Here is a 21,785-nt window from a genome sequence, read left to right as displayed (position 1 = left end):
TGACCTCAATACCAGGAAAGATCCTGGAAAAGATAATCAAGCAACGAATTAGCAAACACCTAGAAGTAAATAAAGTAATAGCCAAAAGCCAACATGGGTTTGTCAAATGCCAGATCATGCTAGACTAATCTTATTGCATTCTTTGACAAAGTGACAAAATTAGTGAACCAGAGGAATGCCGTCGATATAGTTTACTTGGACTTCAGTAAGGCATTTGATAAGCTAGACCATAACCTACTACTAGATAACGTAGAAGACTGTGGGTTGGACAGCATCACCACCAGATGGATTCGTAACTGGCTGACCAACCAAACTCAACGTGTAGTCCTCAATGGAACTGCATCTACATGGAGGGAAGTATGCAGTGGAGTACCCCAAGGCTTTGTTTTAGGCCCAGTACTCTTCAACATCTTCATCAATGATTTGGATGAGGGAATAAATGGGGAACTCATCAAATTTGCAGATGACACGAAGCTGGCAGGAATAGCCAACAGTCCAGAAGACAGGATTAAGATGCAGAAGGATCTTGACAAAGTTGTACATTGGGCACTATCTAATAAAATGAAATTCAATGGTGAAAAGAGTAAGGTTCTACATTTAGGCAAGAAAAATGAAATGCACAGGTACAGTATAAGTGGTACCTTGCTCAATAGTAGTAACTGTGAGAGGGATCTTGGAGTCCTAATGGACAACCATTTAAATATGAGCCAGCAGTGTGCATCAGCTGCCAAAAAAGCCAACACAGGGTACATAAACAGAGGGATAGAATCTAGATCACGTGAAGCGTTAATACCACTTTATAATGCCTTGGTAAGGCCACACTTCGAATACTGCATTCAGTTTTGGTCGCCACGATGTAGAAAAGATGTGGAGACTCTAGAAAGAGTGCAGAGAAGAGCAACAAAGATGATTAGGGGACTGGAGAATAAAACATATGAAGAACGGTTGCAGGAACTGGGTATGTCTAGTTTAATGAAAAGAAGGACTAGGGGAGACATGATAACAGTGTTCCAATATCTCAGGGGTTGCCACAAAGAAGAGGGAGTCAAACTATTCTCCAAGGCACCTGAGGGTAGAACAAGAAGCAATGGGTGGAAACTAATCAAGGAGAGAAGCAACTTAGAACTGAGGAGAAATTTCCTGATAGTTAGAACAATTAATCAGTGGAACAGCTTGCCTCCAGAAGTTGTGAATGCCCCAACAATGGAAGTATTTAAGAAGATGTTGGATAGCCATTTGTCTGAGATAGTATAGGGTTTCCTGCCTGGGGGGGGGGGGGGGGTTGGACTAGAAGACCTCCAAGGTCCCTTCCAATTCTGCTATTGTATTGTATTGTAAAGCCTTTGAGGCACCACAAAATGAAACATTTGATTTGATTTGTTTCTAAGTATGATTCATCCCCACCCCTTAATGTGCAACATGAGAGACTCATAAATTACAAAACAATATTTTATCAATTGAAAAAATGCTGAAAATTCATACCTACTAAAAGTTGTTTTATAGGCTTTGCAGCATTATCGCTAGGTGCCTTGATATAATGTGGATATACTCCAGCAAGCATCCTAGGTAAGGAACAACATGATTTAAGCATATTTAATAGCAATTTGATGGTCATAATTGATCTCTCTTTTTTTATACAATGACTGGTTAAAGTCATTCCAGCATCATAAGTGACTCACAATTTTAACATGTCTCTCTGGTTCCAGTCCAAAACTCTATTTGATTCACTACATTGGGTCACTATTATAATTATAAGTATTTAGAATTTCCCAGCTGGCAAATTCCATGTTCATTTTCTTTTTACATTTATTGCTCTTCAATATTGTGAAATTTTGAGGACAGCAAGCCCATCATCGAAGTATTCTCAATATTGGTATCAGAAGGGTTACATTTTTCTATTAAAACAAACTCTAGAATGGATAACTATTCATCTAATTCTTTAAATGATTTTCTATGATCCAACTACAGTAAAAACATTGCTGAAAGAGATTTTGACATATATGCAGGTGGTCCTTGACCATAGTTGAGTCCAACATTTCTGTTGCTTAGCAAGACAGTTATTAAATGAGTTTTGTCCCATTTTACGACCTTTTTTTAACACAGTTGTTAAGGGAATTGCTGCAGTTCTTAAATTAGTAACCTGATTACTAAATGAATCTGGCTTCCCCATTGACTTTGCTTGTCAGATGGTTGTAAAAGGTAATCACATAACCCCTGGACACTGCACCCATCGTAAATATGAATCTGTGTCTGACATTTGATCAGGTGACCATGGGGCTGCTGCATTAGTTATAAGTATGAAAAACGGTCATAAACCTTTTTCCTCTCCAGTGCTGTTTTAACTTCAAATGGCTAATAAATAGATTGTTGCAAGTTGAGGATTACTTGCACAGGTTTCTGCTTCTTTAATAGCACTATACCAGTGATGGCGAACCTTTTTTGGCTCACGTGCCACAAGTGGGGGGAGCGCAGGGGGGTCGAGTGCGGGCGTGCCGCACCCATAATGCAATGCGCGACCCCCCCCAGTGCGCATGCGTGCAAAACGCGCAACCCCCCCATTTTTACATGGTTTTTTTGCCCTCCCCAGGCTCCAGAGGCTTTATAGGAGCCTGGGGAGGGTGAAAAGAGCCTCCCCCGACCCCCCGGAGGCCCTCTGGAGGCTTCAGGGACTGTCCAGAGGCTTCCCTGAAGCCTTTGGAGCGCTTAAAACCACCTTCCGAGCAAACCGGAAGTGGCTTCCGGGTTGCTTGGAGGGTCGTTTTAAGCGCTCCGAACGCATCAGGGAAGCCTCGGACGGTCCCTGAAGCCTTCGGAACGCTTAAAACGACCCTCTGAGCAACCCGGGCCGGGGAGGCTGTTTTCGCCCTCCCCAGGCTCCTATAAAGCCTCTGGAGCCTGGGGAAGGAGAAAAAATAGCTTTTAAAAAGGTGAACTCAGCTGGCCAGCTGACAGGGCAGCACCTCGCGTGCCCTGACAAATGGCTCTGCGTGCCACTTGTGGCACGCGTGCCATAGGTTCGCCATCACGGCACTATACAATAAAAACAACCAAGGCTATATATGAGTGTATTTGTTCAATACTGTAGCACATAGTATCAGTTAAAAACACTGAATGATTAACAAGGGTGGAAAGATAACAGCCACAATATGTAATATTTCCCCCATTCTTTATAGGTAACTCCAGATTTGTTATTTGTTCTTCTTAAAGGCCTTGGCAGATGATTAATATGCATTTATATAAATGAAGAATGCTATCCAGAAGGTTATAATTCAGTAATTAGTTCAATTTAGGGACCATTATATAAGGATTTAATACCAACATGAAGGTGAAGTAATATATTCTTTCTACTGAGGAAGGAAGGAGGGAAATAAATCACGGCACCTATATAATATAAAATATTTGCAAATATAATACACTCATGATCTTTTTCTACTTATCTATATAAGAAATAAAATCTCATGTATTTTAGAATACATCAAAAAGTACTTACACAGAGTGGTTTATATGTTGATTTGGATTTTCCATCATTGCTGCAATTTTTTTTCTTGTATCAGCTGGTAGATTGTGAGATATTTTATCTGAGACTGTTTCTGCTTTTGCTCCAAGAGAGATATTTCTTTAATAAATATTTGACAAAAATGTATTATTTAATCATTCAGTAACATATATTACAAACTACTGCATTTCTCTAATTGTTATATTCAACATAATCACTAGATAGAGGAGATTTTGAAATGCTAATTTGACTGACAACTCTATTCTATGAACGCTTGCAATTATTATTGTTTTACTATACAATACAATAGCAAAGTTGGAAGGGACCTTGGAGGTCTTCTAGTCCAACCCCTTGCCTAGGCAAGAAACCCTATACCGTTTCAGACAAATGGCTATCCAACATCTTCTTAAAGACTTCCAGTGTTGGGGCATTCACAACTTCTGGAAGCAAGCTGTTCCACTGATTAATTGTTCTAACTATCAGGAAATTTCTCCTCAGTTCTAAGTTGCTTCTCTCCTTGATTAATTTCCACCCATTGCTTCTTGTTCTACGTTCAGGTGCCTTGGAGAATAGTTTGACTCCCTCTTCTTTGTGGCAACCCCTGAGATATTGGAACACTGCTATCATGTCTCCCCTAGTCCTTCTTTTCATTAAACTAGACATACCCAGTTCCTGCAACTGTTCGTCATATGTTTTAGCCTCCAGTCCCCTAATCTTCTTTGTTGGTCTTCTTTGCATTCTTTCTAGAGTCTCCACATCTTTTCTACATCGTGGCGACCAAAACTGAATGCAGTATTCCAAGTGTGGCCTTACCAAGGCATTATAAAATGGTATTGTTGTTGTTATTATTATTGTTATAATAATATTTATTTATTTGACATCTATCTCATCATGGGGCTACTCTAGGCTGTGGCTTCTATTCTCACTAATAAAACTAACTTCAGATTTGTTTCCTGCTGCCACAGTACTGCCAAAATTGTTGCTAATGGATAAATTGATACTAATAATTTTCCGGGAACTAAGATTCTATGTTAAGGAGGCTGACTTTTCCCATCTTTTACACACTTAGATAACAGAGATGCATGGTAGCATATTTTTACTGGGAATGTAAAATATTTAAACTGGGCTCCTAGTGCAAATAACCTTTACACTAAGTGTTCCATAAACAATTATGACATCCATTAAAAAATCTTACAACAGTATTCATTAGCACTAAAACTAAGTTAAATTGGTCATTAAACAAGATGGCAAATTGACAGATAGGCAACAGAATGACTGTTATAAATATTTAAGAATAATTTTTCATATCTCAGGATTGTGGAGTATGCAGTTTTTATATGGAGTAAATAATGCTCAAAATGCATCATCATGATCTCACACAGCTGGTGGGTTCCACATTCTTTCAGTGCTAATTATTTTAATAATGAACTTTATCACTTTTGCTACATGAGGTCTAGGCCTATGATTATTGCTATTCTATATATAAAAGAGATTATTCCAATCATAAATCTTTACCATATTTTACTTCTAACAGTTTTCATATCCAGACAAACAAAGTGATATGCCGCTATATTATCAATGATATACCTTTGAATGCTCCATGAAATAACCAAAGAAAAATCAGGATTATCTGCCTTGAGCTCTTTTATCATATTTTTTCTGCTAGGAGGGCTGATGGTCCATAAAGAATTTGAACTGCCTTCTAGTTGAGCCACTGTTATATCTTCTATCGCATAGTTTTCTAGAAATTGTAAAGCACCCTTTAAAAATAATAATAAAAGAAAGAAATTATCTCTATTTGTTGTATGTAGTACCGTTCCATCAAAAGTTTCATTATTCAAAGAAGAGACAAGCGGTGGAAAAGATGTACAATCATGACTAGTGGATGAAAGAAAGCTAAAAGGGAGACACAGCACATAGAATGGCAGAATGAGCAAACACCAGAAACATTGTTATGCCAATTAACTAAATGGTTAGAGCACTTCAAAGCTCAATATTCCACATTCTGTGAGGGAAACCCATTATTAGAAAATCATGAAACCAGCTAACTGAGCCAATTTTTTTTTATTTTCTCCTTTTGTCTCAAAAGCATGAGAACAATCCAAATGTAACTGACTGTTGCAGAAAATGAGTGAAATATTTTTCAATTTATGAGACGTTCAGCATTCCCATTTTACAACAAGGCAGCTACTTAAATAGACAAGCTTTAATTACCAAGTGATTTAAAATGGCCATTTCAGGTATGCCTTTGGGTGTACTATTTGAAGCATGTGTGTTTATATATGTGCTAGTGCAAGTCCAAAGCTTTTGTCCATGTTTGTCTCTACTTGTACACAGAAAGGTGCAGATGCTGGGATATAACACACATCCAAATACAGATGAATATAAATGTAGTGCTTCCTCCTTTACATGTTATTAAGCACTGAGATTAACTGGATTTACAGATGAATTCATGGATACGCTCAGAATGTCAGTACAAATGGAATATTAAATAAATAACATAATCACAATGGTCTTTTGAAGTATATTGAATGCTTCCACAATTGCTTGCCATTGGTAATACTATTTTTATAGCACTATTAAAGAAATACTTACAGTATCCTTATTAAATGTTCTGAGGAGGTCTTTATATTGTCTATTTGTCATATTTTTTAGTTGACTTTGCTGGGCACTCATTGTAAAAATAGGCTGGAAAATAACATAAAAGTTGCTGTAGACACCATGGATACCTTTCAGTAAATATACATCAATGCTTTCTTTTGCTGAAATTTAAGTCTATAACAAATGTTAGCATATGAAAGAAAACAACACATGACATTTTGACAGGTTGTACCTGGTAACCTCCTAACGTTATTGTGATGGATACATCAAGAGGCCTATTTGTGACACCTGCAACAGATTTAATTAGAGACATGAAGAGCAGCGGGAACCACACTATGCATATCAGCAAGACAATAATCATGCCACCCATTCCATACTTCACAACTTTCTTTTTCTTCTGGCCCCTTGGTTGGGGATATCGCTGCAAAAGAGATAAAAAAGCAAATAAGCAAATAAATGCATATGTGTTTTTCTTTCCTTTGAAAAGAGATAAAACCCATTAATTTTTTTAAACTACATCTTCCATGTATTTGAACTTTAATCTATATCAGTGATGGTGAACCTATGGCACCTATGGCACGTGAGATGCTGCCCTGTCAGTTGGCCAGTGAGCATGCGCATTCACCCTTTTTAAAAGCCATTTTTCACCCTCCCCAGGCTCCAGAGGCTTTATAGGAGCCTCGGGAGGGTGAAAAGAGCCTCCCCCACTACCCCCGGATGCCCTCTGGAGGCTTCATGACCTTCCCTGAAGCCTCCGGAGCGCAAAAAACCGGCCCTACGGGCAAACTGGAAGTTTGGGAACGGACTTCCTGTTTGCTCAGAGGGTTGTTTTGACTGCTCCGGAGGCTTCAGGGAAGCCTCTTGAAGGTCGCTGAAGCCTTCGAAGCGCTTAAAATGACCCTCCGAGCAAACCGGAAGTGACTTCTGGTTTGCTCAGATGGTCGTTTTGAGCACTCCGAAGCTTCAGGGAAGCCTCTTGAAGGTCCCTGAAGCCTTCAGAGTGCTTAAAACGACTCTCCAAGCAAACCAGAAGTCACTTCCGGTTTGCTCGGAGGGTCATTTTGACTGCTTCAGAGGCTTCAGGGAAGCCTCCTGAAGGTCCCTGAAGTCTCCGGAGGGTTTCGGGGAGGGGTGGGGGAAGCTGTTTTCGCCCTCCCCATGCTCCTATAAAGCCTCTGGAGCCTGGGGAGGGCGAAAAAAGCATGCAAAAATGGGGGGGTGGGGGGGTGCGGCACGCCTGCACACGACCCCCCTCCATTCCCCCCACTTATGGCACACGAGCCAAAAAAGGTTCGCCATCGCTGATCTATATTCATATGTGATGTCCTTATTATATTAGGACGCCATGGTTCCTTGTCAAACCACACTAAATAATTAGAATTATCCAAATGACTATAACTGAGACATGGCGGGCAAATAGTCCAGCATCTTGTAAAGGAACAGTGAATTCAATAGTAAATGTCATTGTCTAAAACCACATGGTCTAATTTTTCCCCCCAATAAAACTTTAGAATAGCAAGTAGACATTGACAATGAAATCTGTATTCCCAGGCATGCTGTAACTGATATCACATGCTAGAAATAGTAATGTATATTTCTTAATTCTTCATGCAAGATCTGCCATAACAGCAACACTGCAATTCAAGCAGCTCTTAGTGTCTGGGGTCAGCTAACAAAGAGAGCTCAGACCCATAAAGTTTATATTGCAAAATGCTGTTTTGTAGAAACTGCCAAAGGAGTCCTATATCAGAATTCTTATAAAGGTCTTGTAATTCAGGGGCTCAACATATACATAACCTCTGAAATGTGATTGTATATGCGGTCTATCATCATCGTTAGCAGGGTTCGGAAGTGGATGAAAAAGCTTGTTTGGAATTTTGGAAAAGTAAATTAAACAAAGTATGAAAAATATTTTTTTTCATATTATGGTGCTTAGAAAAATATGAATTTAGAATAAATAGTTTGTCTAAACAACATTCCAATAAAAAGCATTATTTCATAGTAGCTACAGATTTCAGATCCATAGGAATGATTGTAGGAACTGAAAGATCTAATTCTTATTTTTCCTTCAAATAACTGATTGTAATAGCATTAATGGACAGTCACTGAGCAAAATTAAACTTCTGCACTTCAAGGTGCACTTTTAATGTATCTATCCTGTAGCACCTAGCCTAGCAGCCTGGATGTCATCCTAACCCACACTTCTGCACTATATACTGCTTTCCTAATGGAAAAAAAAATTAAATTGTTCATTTAAAAACCCCAACAGAATCTAAGTGCTACATACAAAGCCCTGCATATAGAAATACACTGAAACAGAACACACAGAAACAAGTGCCTGTGAATGGAGGTTGACCTAGTTACCTGCGGGATCGCATCCTACCTCATACTTCCCTGCGACCAATTCGCTCCCACAGGGAGGGACTCCTCCGGGTGCCGTCCACTAAGCAATGCCAACGGGCGGCGCCCAGGAGTAGAGCCTTCTCTTTGATGGGCCCAACCCTCTGGAATGACCTCCCCCCAGATATCAGAACCACTACCGACCTCCGCTCCTTCCGTAAGAAACTCAAGACCCACCTGTTCCAATTAGCTGGCCTAGCCCATTTATAGTCCCATCCTTATCCTCCTGGCAATTATTTTATTCTGGGGTAGTTCTTTAGGGGTAGATTTTAATGTATTTCGAATTTTTAATTTTAATTATTATACAGTTTGTATGTTGCCTCCTCCATCTATATCTATATGTATTTATATTGTGTTTTAATATGACTGTACACCGCCCCGAGTCCCTTCGGGGAGAGGGTGCAGTTTATAAATTAAATAAAAGTTAAAGTTAAAAAAAGTTAAAATGAGATTAATATTGCAATCCCATCAATTCTAGGAAGTTTGAAACACTATTAATCTAATGCGGATAGCTGAGAAATATGATCACATTTCTCTTTGACACTGTACATGGTGAACTTTTTCCAGATTATAAGATTGCAAAGAAAAAATAAATCCTTAAATAAATTTCTTACTTTTTCTGATTCTCGCCAGCACTTTAAAATGAATATATGAGCATAAATATCTTCAACACAGATCCAACTGGAAAGACTTAATGTGGTATCTGTCCAAACCCAGTCCATAACTGCCCTCAATTCAGTCAAGAAAGGGACTAGGCGGAACCTACCAAAGGAGAAAAATCAGTTTTAGCTTGGGATATTCTGTGGTTTTCATTGTATGAGTCAAAGGCAGACCACACCTTCCATTTTGTGACTTCCTTGCAGTTCATGCCTTCCATTTTGTGGCTTCCAAAGAACCCCCAGATCATCACTACCACTTTTGGAAGCATTATTTCCCTAATTTACTGCAATAAAAACATAATCCTCCAGAAAAAAAGAAGATAAGATTTATTTAAATGTTTAGAACTGATTTATGTAGATATAGGATGACCTACAATTTAGTTCTAACACCATTCATGTACCAGGACCAAGACTAGCTAAAATGTTCCATTTGTCTATGAGAATTTTCTAAAACCTTCTGTACAACAAGAGTATGATGCCCCTATTTTCTCTTCCCTCGTATAAGAAATGAGAAGATTTTGTTCAAAAAAGTGTTTCCTTTTTACTTCTGAGTAGAAGTATACAGACAAGGATTACAATTGGTCCATTTGTGAATTAAATTGACTTCATGATCAAGCATAAATTTAATGGTGTCCATCTAATTCATATTATCAAATAATATAGCATTTCCAAATTAAAGAAAACATTAAGGCGGCATGATAATATGACTTCGTTATGAGTCAATCTTGGTGAAGTTCAATCTATAAATAGTAAGAAAGTGTAAATAAAAAATGGAACTGTATAGAAAAAAAAGACATATTATACCAGACTCAGAGACTTACCCTTGAAATAAAAACAGATTTACGTAATTATAACTTTTTGTGAGGAAATTGCCAAGTACACGGGTTGGATAGCCACAACGTATCTGATATGCCGATAATCCAAAATAAACACATTTCACAAAATACCAAAGCTGGGCGACTGTGTTTTGACTAAATTTCCTGTAACACAAAACAGACATCAAGAAAACAAATGCATTTTTATATGCCTTCATAGAATGCGTTTGATATTATTTAAATGTGGTAAAGCTAAACTCATTTCTTTTCACATCTATTGCCTTTTTCATTTATTCAATACAATCATTCATAAGAGATGAATTTTATCATTATGCAGATGGACAGGTCACTTTTTAAAAAGTAATAAATAGTAAAAGTAACAAATAAAATCATTTAAATACAATGCGTTTACCTGTCTGTCACAATGGGCAAGATAAAGAACATCCAAAAGTGTATGCCGAAAACAAGGATAACCTGAAAGATTACTTTCCCCATGACTGTCTTTCTCAGATACAGTGCCCGATCTACTACCATGGTTCCAAACTGAATTAGTACCATCACTAAGAAAGCCTCTGGGACTTGGTCTTCTGATAATGAAGAAGTAATATCTGCTGCTGCGGAATGTTTCTGCGAAGAAAATAGAAAGAAAACAGAGGACGCAAAATTATTTCTTATAAAAAATAATAGTTATAAAAATAACTACATTTACTCAAGTATATCAATTCTTATTAACATACCCCAAAAGCCCAGAATCCAAAGACAATGATAATGAAGTCCACAGTATCAGCTAGGAACATCAGGACATAAACATCTGTCACAGCACTGTATTCCGGGTGGATAAGATTGTAGAAAAACTGTCTGATGGGCAGATATATTTGAAGTGCCCTGAAATAATACAAAAGTCACTGTCATTGTTACAAAGTAATTTTGTGGGGAAATGCACATGCTTAGAATTTCATCAGTTGCTCCACAGATACTATATGAAGCGCAATATGGAGGCCTTGATTATCTTCACTCTTGGTCTATTCCTGTCTCCAATGGTAGAGGCAGATAACATAATTCATTTTAGTAAAAACATGCAAAGGTGAGCTTAAATATTTTTCTCTTGATCTGATCCTAATCAATGTACAGATAATCCTCACCTATCAACCATTCATTCAGCAACCGTTCAAAGTTTACAATCATTTACAACCTTCAGCGTCACATGATTGCCCTTACAGTCAGTAAGTGTTGACTTGGGCCTGACCTGTGGTTTTTATCCCCTTGCAAAGCAGAGATTGCAGAGGAAGGGATTACAAGAAAGTTAGCAGCCAAATAATGGGGAATTTACCAGCAGTGACGTGCGGTGAGGTTTATGGCTGGTGAGGCTGGTGACGTCATCAGGAAGGCGGGGAATGGGACCACGTGTGCTGGAGGCTGAGGCTGCCTCAGCCTCCAGCACACGTGATCCCATTCCCTGCCTTTCTGAGCGCGCTCTGCCAGCTCGCGCTCCGCAGTCCCCAACAGCAGCTGCTTTTCAGTGCTTTTCTGAGTGTCTGGCGTTTAGGACATCCAGCTATCTACCTAAACGCCAGATGCACTGAAAAGCACTGAAAAGCACTTCGCCTCCAAGCCACTTCGTCTTGATGACGTCGCTGCAGCGGCTGGGCGCGGCCAGACCTCCAGAGCGGCGCCGAGGCGGTCCAGGCAGACGAAAGAGCGAGCGAGCGAGCGATGGAGGATCAGGCAGCCTGATCCTCGTTCGCTCGCCCGCCGGACTGCCTCTGCACCACTCTGGCTACCTCCGTCCGTCCCGGGAGCTGCGGCGACATCATCAAGACGAAGTCCAGCAGAGGCAGAAATGTTGTCAGCGCTCCCGGACTTCGTCTTGATGACGAAGCCACGAAAGCGAGTGGGGAACGACGAGAACCTTCCTGCCTCTGCTGGACTTCGCGCGCTCCTCACGACTGCAATATACATCCAGAAGCAGCTTTTGTGGCTAATGGGGTTTGGGCTTCCAGCCCGACAGCCCCTGCCACTTCTGGACATCTATTGCAGTCGCTAGGAGCGCGCAAAGTACAGCGGAGGCAGGAAGGTTATTGGCGCTTCCGAGAGCCCTCCTGCCTCCGCCGGTTGCCCAGTTGGCACCACCTGCGCGCGCTCCTCCTCCTCCTCCCTCCTCTTCACTCCCCAAAAGCTCTTCTCCTTACCGGAGCTTAGCGGGAACCCTGTAAAAGGGATGGGAGGAAATATATATTATAATTTATTATTATATATTATATATTATTTCATGATGAGAGGTGAGACTCTGCCTCCCCTGCCTCCCCTGACCGCACGTCCCTGTTTACCAGGCTGTTTGTATAGTGTGCTGGTGGCTGCTGGAGCCAGCACATTCTTTTAATGCATATTCCCCATTGTGTTCCTGCTTACTCTCTTGTAATCTTTTCTCCAATTAATGTACGTGCAAACATTATTTTTCATTTTGTTAGTTATGCCTGTGCAGGAGGGGGAATTCCAAAGAATAGAGGAGTTGTAGGAAGCAAACAAAAGCAAAAAGTGTGAAATTGATTAGTTTCAAGCCAGAAAGCACAGTTGTAGTGGCATGATTTCCCACTAAGCGACTGCTTCATTTAGCAATGGAATTGCCAATCCCAATTGTAGTCACTAAATAATAACTGCCTATAATTGATTCCTCCAAGGAAAAAGTAGGACTCCATTCACAATGTTTCGGGTTAAAATTTCCATGGGAGTTGTATCTCCAGATATGTAAATTATCAAGTAACAGATTAGCTTCCTTTGTTTTAGGATATTTCATTTCTTCCAGTACATATAATTTAAAGCAAGCAAAGAACTTCAAGCCTTGATATGGAAGAGGAACATTAGAAACTTGATACCCCTGTGGATGCCTGATATATTCTTCATGTATGCAGAAAATGATTTATTAATGTTGTTAGAAACAAGATAACCTTAAAATAATAGTTTGATGGTGGACTGTTTGCTGGAAGGAAAGAAGGGAGGGAGGAAAGAAGAAAAGAAGAAAGGAAATAAGGTAATTGAAGTCTTAGTGATTTAGTATTGGAATGTATCCCTAATACACCGGATGGAAAAAAAATCTGTTTCCCATTTTCCTGAAATCTTTTCTTGCTATATGGCAATCAAGCATATAGGTCTGCCTTAGCAATCAGTGATGGGCTGGAGTTTATTAGTGTCATAAAATGGATACAGATTTCCTTCTGGCCCCTTCCTCAATCCTAGAACATTTTGAACATGTTCTGGATTCAGCGTTTATTTCAATAAATCTAATAGGTGTAATTACTCACTTTTTAATTGTAAATGCCTTTGCGATGATAAATTGTTCTCTCAGTTTTTCCATCAGAAGCTCTTTTTTTGACTTCCTTTTTATGCTCGACACACTGCTTCCTTTTTGACTACTGTTGCGTGTGCTGGTACTTCCTGAAAATACAAGCGGAGAAAGAATTATTGCATTTCTAAGGGAAAGCTCAAAAGAAAACGGGAAAAAAAAATCTGGGTCTGCATATCCTTTTTCTTTTTCCACACTTGGAAAAAATAGATTCCTTTAAACTACAATTAATAAGAAAAAGCAAGAATCAAAATGTGAAACAAAAGATGAATTCCCTTTTATCAAACAAAGCAAACAGAAAATCTCTCTCAGGTTATGATTACTCCTGTGTTGGGAGTATTTTAACTTGTAGTGAAGACGAAAAAGGCAAAAACATACTGATGCATTCTTCTGTCTTGAAAATCCACCTTTCATTCACATTATTCAGCAACCAGGGAACGGAAAACGTTTAATTCTATAATGAACCCTGGTGACACAGAGGTTAGAATGCAGTATTGCAGGCTAATTCTGCCCATAGTTTGGAATTTGAGCTGGATGGGACTCAAGGTTGATTCAGCCGTCCAAGGTCAGTAAAATGAGGAGCCAGATTGTTGGCAGCAAGATGCTGACATTATAAACTGCCCACAGAATGCTGTAAAGCTCTACGGAGCAGTATATAAGTCTAGGTGCTATTGCTATTAGATGTGACTTGATTGGATAATGAAATGCTGGCAAATAACAACCAAGCTCAGAGAGTACCAGGGCTTCACATTGTAGCTCTAAAGTTATTTCATATTATTTCAAACTGACTTTTTTTAGATAACTCAAGGTGGAAAATATACCTAATATTCCTTCCTCCTCCTGTTACATCCCAACAAAAGCCCTGTGAGGCGGGTTAGGCTGAGAGACCTACCCAAAGTTATCCACAGGTTTTTCACGCCTGAAAGGGGACTAGAATTCAGTCATCCGGATTCTGGTGTGGTGCTTTAATCACTATACCAAACTGGCTCTTTTCTATACATTCAGATTAATATATAAATCTTAAACTGTATACAAAATTTTATACATAATTTTATAGTATAATGTTCTTTAAAAATATTGTCAAGGAGATAAAACTTATTTTAAGGTAGGGAGTTCTGCATTAACTTTAAAATTCTTAGATTACCTTTTAAGATATAACTCAGGCATCTTCTGAATTTTAAAACACAACAAATACCTTAAAAATAAAAGTGCTACATCATAAATTAAAGGTACTAAAATATATTCTTAACAAGACATTTTTCCTTCTAACATTCCAATATTTTTAATATCCTAAAATAATGTCATGTTTGTAGGGAGAAAATAGTTCTTCAAAGAAAATAATAGGTCAGCATATTATAATAACTATCTAAGCTTAGCTTTCTTTAATATAAGGGTCATTGTTGCTTATGATTTGATGGTTATTCTTTGCTAATTCTTTCTTGAAAGAAAAGCTTAGGCAAATACAGAACAGGCCAGTTTAGAATCCTGATGCCACCTGTCATACCTCGCTTTGAACGGTGAGAGGAGAAGCTGGATCTCTGTGATAAATGTGAGCCGCTGCTTGAACTTTTCCTGCGGATGGCGGTTTGCTGTTCTGGGAAATGGACATGTATGGATTCAACAGATGCTGCCAAATTGACTGATGTCAAAGAGTCAGCGGAATCTCTTCTATATGATTCATCCAACTCATCATCTGAGTCATCTTTATTACTCCCATTGTCTCCTCCATCTTCCTCATCCCATAATCCATGACACTAAAAAGAACAACATTAAGGTATCTTCAGAATTACTGGCATTATTTGTTATAGTTAGATATATATTTTTTATTTATTTTTTATTTTAATTAAACAAAAACACAAAAAAAGAATCATCCTTCATTACATCTTGTAGAAAGCGTGTCGATTGGTTACAGATAACTTTCGTGCATTTCTTCCACAGTCATTACTTATAGTTCATATTAGATTATACACTTTAAATCAAAAATCTTTGTATATCTTACTATCAATGCACCACAATTGTCATTTGACTACAATTATTTGAATGTGCTTTTACCTCAAATCATTCATATTTAAAGACACAACCATGTAATGGCATTCATTAGCTATTTCAAAAATCCTCCAATAACATTACAACTTTATGACATATTCTAAGTAAAAGTCAATTAATAAAATTTCTAAACCTCCCCCCCCCAAACTTGCTGTTTAGAGTTTGTATCCAAGTTGCTTTTGCCAATACCAGAGCATGTGTATATTATTAAACAATATCCATTGACATTTCCTTGTTGCTATTAGGAATACCTCTGACCTCCGCTCCTTTCGTATAAAGCTCAAGACCCACCTATTCCAAGTAGCTGGCCTGGCTCAACTTTGATCTAACTATATCGCTCCTGACGAGTTTTTATTTGGGTATTTTAATTGCATTCAATTACTTAGGGGTTTCTAAACACTGTATTTTATTGTTTTTATTCATTAGCCGACCTCCTCCTTGTACATGTCTTGATATATGTTTTTGTAATATGTATGTCTTGTCTATATATTTATTTCATATGTTTTATTGTACGCCACCCCGAGTCCTTCGGGAGAGGGTGCGGCTAAGAAATAAATATTTATTATTATTATTATTATTATTATTATTATTATTATTATTATTATTATTATTATTATTATTATTATTATTATTATTGGCTAAAAATCAATTACCATTTATATCCCACCTCCTCTCGTCAAACCCCCAAAACATTACACTTTTATGACAAGATCTAAATAAAAGTTTGTTAATAAAATTTATAGGTCTTCTTCCCAGATCGCAATTTGCAATTTATATCCAAATTTCTTTTACTAGTTTGTCAATACATGTATATATCATTAAGCTGTATCCATTATCATTTCATTATTGTTATTATAGTTAATTATTTGTTGACGGATAAACATTTAATAACAATCTAAAACAATCTAAGAATTACTAAATTCCTACTTTTTGATCACCAAAATTAACTAATTTTTTATTATCAACTTTCATTGTCAACCTGTATCTCTCCAGTAACAAAACAGTCTTATCTCTCCTGCCAATTGTGGTGTCAGTCTTCTTTTTATCTCCTTTATAAGGTGCTTATATATTTCTCTCTGCACTTTGTTGCTTGAAGGATCTCTCAGATAATCTCGTTGCCCTCCAGCTGTTATTAAAATTAGATTATCTTTGTTTGTCAATTGTGCTTCTGAAAAAAATTCTCTTCTTAAATCCATCATCATTACCCTTTTTCTTCTTCTGTATCTTGGAATCTGGGGTAGAGCTCCAGTTCATCAAATTCCCTTTTCCATATTCCCTTCATTCCACTTTCACCCACATTTGCTCCATTAATAAATTCATCTATTGTCTTGCTTATCTTCTATGTCTTCATTCTCCCCTTTAATTTTTGGGGCTCCAACCCTTTCATCTTTTGCTGTGAGGAACACTAGTTTTTCCAACTTCTTCTCAATTCTCCCATATCCTTCCAATAGATTTTGAATTCCAGCCAAGATATTTTGGAATTTTAAGGTTTCCTCATCTGAATATTGATCCATGTTTCCAAAAAAGAAGAAGGAAAAGGAAAAAAAACTAGTAGCCACTGCCACTATAGCCTTCCAGGCCTCTTTTATTTTTTTATTTTAGGTTGACTTAAAGACAAGTTTTTTTATGCTCTTCAAAGGAGAAAGGTTCTGTTTTTTCCCCTTTCCCTTTGTTTCACTTGATACAAAGCTTTGGCTTTAGTCTTGTCATCTAACCTCTGATAACATTATTACAAAAAGAATTTCATTTTAATAACTTCTATGCTATTTTTATTTTCAGAAATGCTGTTTAATTTTTCTGGATTTGAAAGTATGTGGGATGATTATAGTTGAAATGGTGTGCTGTGACCTTTAGGGAAGAGTTAGACAATTATTAGGTGACTGAAGTTTGACTTTTCGCTGGCCTCAAGGATCTGTTGTCCTCACACATTTCTGCAGACTCATTCAAATACGTACCATATTCACACAAAGACACATTTGCAAATATTTTTCTCAGCTAAGGATCACATTCTTCTTGCCCAACCTGATAGAGCTGCTTTTTACAACACTGGGAGAGTGTAAAATGCTTATCTTCAGAGATTTCTTTAGTAATTGAGAAAGGCAAAGGACTTAATTATGAAAATTAGAGAATATAAACCCTTTCCAAGACTCAACACTGAGATTGAGAGATAAGTTGAGCATGAAACTTCTAAGTAATTCAAGAACCCTTGCATAGAGTTGCTTTCCAATAAAAGAAAGTAGGTACCTTCGTGCATTTTTAAATCAAGCATGAAGTAAGTTATTCTTTTTTGATATAGTGGAGCATTATTTTATTAAAAACAGAAAGAATGGAAGTCAGGTATGCTGGAAGGTATACATGCTGACAGTTTTACTATTTTGTCTCCAAAACAAAATAACAAACAAAAATATACCTTTAAAATGGACCGATGGAAAAACAAAGCAAGTAGTTGAACAAGGTCGTAGTGCACATAACCCTCTTTCTTCTCAATGCCAATAATATTAGGAGCAAAATAAGGTCTATCTTTTTTAAGTTCTAAGTGTTTATTCCAAGGGAAGAATCCAAACTGGAAAAAATACTTTATCACTATTGTAACCTATTGGGGGAGAGAGAGAAAATTAATCATTTTCATATTAAACAGAAAAATGAACAAAATCCAGTTTTTTTTAAAACAAAACTGTTATGCTTGAGGGTAATAAAGAATGGGATCAAGATCTAAATTAGATGCATAACACTTAAGGAAATCCAATATGCTTCCACAAAACTTGATTTCCTGCTTCAGTATTAGTAGGCAATCCCTTGCCTTGTTTTTTCATTGTTGCTGACATCATTAGATTTTTTAACAGATTTCTCAAAACAGACTGACAATATTATTATTCTCTAGCCCTTATTAAAATCAGTCTAACATGTGGAACAAGATTTCACATGCAGTGGTGGATTCTCTTTGCTAGTGGTTTCAAAGAGAGAATGGATAGACACCTATCGAAGACATTCCACCCGTGGATCCCATAGTGAGTGGGTATGGGTGTGACTGGATGATCTCTATAGTGTAAAGTGAAATTTGCATTGTCCATCTGCACTTCCAGCTTTAACACTGTTTTTGGTTCAGTTGTGAACCAAAGAAGTTCCCAACGTTCTGAAGCACTGCTGTAAAACAAAATAATACAAACAAAAAGCACTGCTGTAAAACAAAATAATAAAAAACAAAAGAGGACCCAACACGTTCCTTTACAGCAGTGTTTCTCAAACTTGGCGACTTTAAGTCCTGTGGACTTCAACTCCCAGAATCCCCCAGCCAGCATAGCTATGCTGGCTGGGGGATTCTGGGAGTTGAAGTCCACAGGACTTAAAGTCGCCAAGTTTGAGAAACACTGCTTTACAGGATAAGGAGAAAGAAAAAAGAGAAAGGGGAACATGAAGCTTGGAAAATGGCCTGGCACAACTTTGTACCATTTTTATGACCCTAGGAAGAAAAGGGGTGCTGGACTGAAGACAAAAATATGCATTTGCCATTCCTCTGGTCAGATGCAGAGCTTTGCTAGTATTTCTGTTTATACTGAATCTTTGTAAGGCTTTTAGTACAGCCTCTCATTTTTTTTAGACTAGGTTTAAAGTCATTGGTGCTGAGAATAATAGAAGCTCTTGCAATGGCAAAGAATGGCAAAGGATTTAGTAGCCTCCCTTAAAAGTATTTGTGCCTACATATGTGTGCATGTGTGCATGCACCCACACATTTTAAAGGGAAATGCTAAATTTTTTGCCATTCTTTGTAAATGCCCTTGTGTGTGTGTCCCTGAAGCAAGGAGGATGGACATATTCTACCGGTGTGTAGGTGCCTAGTTGACTTGATGTGGGTTCTGGGGAGAGCTTGGGGTTGCTCCAGAGAGTTTGGCACACAGCCTGGCTGAAGCCTTATTTATCTCTTGGAATGAATACACGGCTTGTGTTTGCCCAGCTTCTCTCTTCCTTCTTAGTTTAAAGAGGAGCTTAAGTAGATGAAATGAAGGAAGAGATGCCTAGAATGCTGCTAGGGCAGTGGTGTCAAACTCAAGGCCCAGGGGGCAGATTTGGCCCATGGAGTACTTAGATCTGGCCCATCAGGCCACCCTGGAAACAGCAAAGGACTGTCCTTGGTGCCTCTACCAGAAAAAAACGGAGCATAGGAGGGCCGCATTCATTTTTACTGACAGAGGATTGCAGGAGGCCGTCACATCTGAAAATGGAGCTTGGGAGCCCGCTTTCTCTGCCAGAGCACTCGGGTGCCACAGGCACTGACACGAGTGACATTGAGCTGGCCACACCCACCCCAGCCACGCCCACTCTGCCTCTCCCAGGTCAAACACAACCCTGATGCGTCCCTCAATGAAATTGAGTTTGACAGCCCTGTGCTAGGGGATAACATGAGGTGAATCCAGTTCAGCATGACTTAGAGCAGCTAATAAGGGCTACCTCATGGCAGTAAGGGTGGCAAAGCATAATTGCTTTTCTGTCCTTAATACACTTGCAGATAGTGATCTTGTTTTGAGGATCACAGGCAACTATCTATCTTGAGGAAGTTGGAGCTGGGCACCCATTTGCAAGACAGCTTTGGTGGTAAATGTGTTCTTTAATAGCAATAGCATTTAGGCTTATATACTGTCCCATAGCACTTTACTCTCTGGGAGGCTTACAGTATAAAAACACCATTTCCATATTGCCCCCAACAACTCATTTTACCGATCTTGAAAGAATGGAATGCTGAGTCATCCTTGAGCCCCATCAGGATTCAACTTCCGACAATGTGGGAAGAGTTTTCCTGCAATACTGCATTCTAACCACTGCACCACCAGAGCTGAAGGAGGGAATGGTTTCACCAATATATCAGTAAAGGTAAAGGTTCCCCTCGCACATATGTGCTAGTCGTTCCCAACTCTAGGGGGCAGTGCTCATCTCCGTTTCAAAGCCAAAGAGCCAGTGCTGTCCAAAGACGTCTCTGTGGTCATGTGGCTGGCATGACTAAATGCCGAAAGCACATGGAATACTGTTACCTTCCCACCAAAGGTGGTTCCTATCTTTCTACTTGCATTTTTACATGCTTTCAAATTGCTAGGTTGGCAGAAGCTGGGACAAGTAACAGGAGCTCACTCTGTTATGCAGCGCTAGGGATTCGAACTGCCGAACTGCCAACCTTTCTGATCGACAAGCTCAGCATCTTAGCCACTGAGCCATCGCATCCCAGCTCAATATATACAAAGGTGATAGCCTGTCCCTTTTCAAGAAGCCCTCATTAGACCCACCATTTTGAACAATTTAAAGAAAATTGAGGCAGTCAGGCTATAATTTCAGAGGACCCTGGGAGAAGTGAAATATGTGGATTCCCTTCAGTCAGGTTTCAGGCCTCAGTATGGCACTGCAACAGCACCGATTTAATGTTTTTGCCTTATTTATTGCTTTAATTTTTATTAGTGCCCAGAATTACTTTTAGTGATACTTTATTGACATAAACTGATTTAAGTAAAATAATTATCCAGAAGTATCTGGGCACTTGAATGTGATAACTTCAGCTGTCCTAGGAATGCCAATCTCGGGCTGCATGATATTCTTAAGAAAAATTTCTGGCTTGCATGAACTGGCTAGGTTACAACCTGGTGAAAAGCCTTTAATATAATATAAGAAATGTGGGGAAATTAGGCCTAACAACATAAACAGATAGATTGTAGCTCAGGCACCTTACTTATTATGAATTTTTGTGTGCATAAAACAGTCCCTTGTAGTTTAGACACTGGTAATTTAGCATTAAGCAAGATTATTCAAACTTGAGTACCTCCTTTCTCCCCCTCCTCCATCAGGGTTACAAGAAAGACTGCATGTGCTTTCTAGAATAGTTACCCAAAGCCAGTGACGTGCGGTGAGGTTTAAGACTGGTGAGGCACTGACACAGTGCTGAGTTTCAAATATTTTTAGACTTGTGGACTTCAACTCCCAGAATTCCACAGCCAGGCATGCTCAGTTCCAATTTAAAGCGACAGCATTTGTTTTTCTCCTTTGCTCCTTCTTTCTTTTTCTTTTTCTTCTCCTTCCTCTCCTTCCTCCCTCTCTCCCTTCCTCCCCCTCTCTCAAACACACACACACACACACACACACACACACACACACAGAAGTTGGATTGGACTATCTCTCCTACCCCTTCCCTCTCTCACTCACTCTCAAACAAACCCCCCCACACACAAAAGTTGGATTGGATATCTTTTCCAGTGGCTTGAAAGCAGCTCCTCTGCCATCCACCCCCCCATTCCCCTGCTGCCTTTCCCAAACACCTCCACCATTGCAAATGCAGCCTGCTGTCTGGGTGGGAAATGCCTGGAACACAATAAAGCCCACCCACCACCTCCTGCTGGCAGGCTGGGGTGAGAGGAGAGGCAGAGAAGCCGGAGGGGAGCCGAGCCGAGCCT

General features: G+C 38.9%; 1 protein-coding gene across 1 annotated transcript in view; it reads right to left on the bottom strand.

The window, feature by feature from the left end:
- PIEZO2 (piezo type mechanosensitive ion channel component 2) overlaps positions 1-21,785 on the bottom strand; it is a 218,725-nt gene that overhangs the window by 9,081 nt on the left and 187,859 nt on the right. Inside the window, exons 42-53 of the mRNA XM_081951908.1 lie at positions 17,768-17,950; positions 14,816-15,065; positions 13,271-13,403; positions 10,709-10,856; positions 10,384-10,598; positions 9,978-10,136; positions 9,112-9,259; positions 6,330-6,518; positions 6,092-6,184; positions 5,084-5,256; positions 3,491-3,616; positions 1,483-1,562 (exon numbers count right to left, since the gene is read on the bottom strand). Of these exons, the coding sequence (XP_081808034.1) occupies positions 1,483-1,562; positions 3,491-3,616; positions 5,084-5,256; positions 6,092-6,184; positions 6,330-6,518; positions 9,112-9,259; positions 9,978-10,136; positions 10,384-10,598; positions 10,709-10,856; positions 13,271-13,403; positions 14,816-15,065; positions 17,768-17,950 (1,897 nt within the window). The remainder of the gene's footprint in view (positions 1-1,482; positions 1,563-3,490; positions 3,617-5,083; positions 5,257-6,091; positions 6,185-6,329; positions 6,519-9,111; positions 9,260-9,977; positions 10,137-10,383; positions 10,599-10,708; positions 10,857-13,270; positions 13,404-14,815; positions 15,066-17,767; positions 17,951-21,785) is intronic.

Source organism: Natrix helvetica (genome assembly GCF_964273705.1).
Source record: "Natrix helvetica genome assembly, chromosome: 4".
Lineage (NCBI taxonomy): Eukaryota > Metazoa > Chordata > Lepidosauria > Squamata > Natricidae > Natrix > Natrix helvetica.
This window is presented reverse-complemented; position numbering and strand designations above follow the sequence as displayed.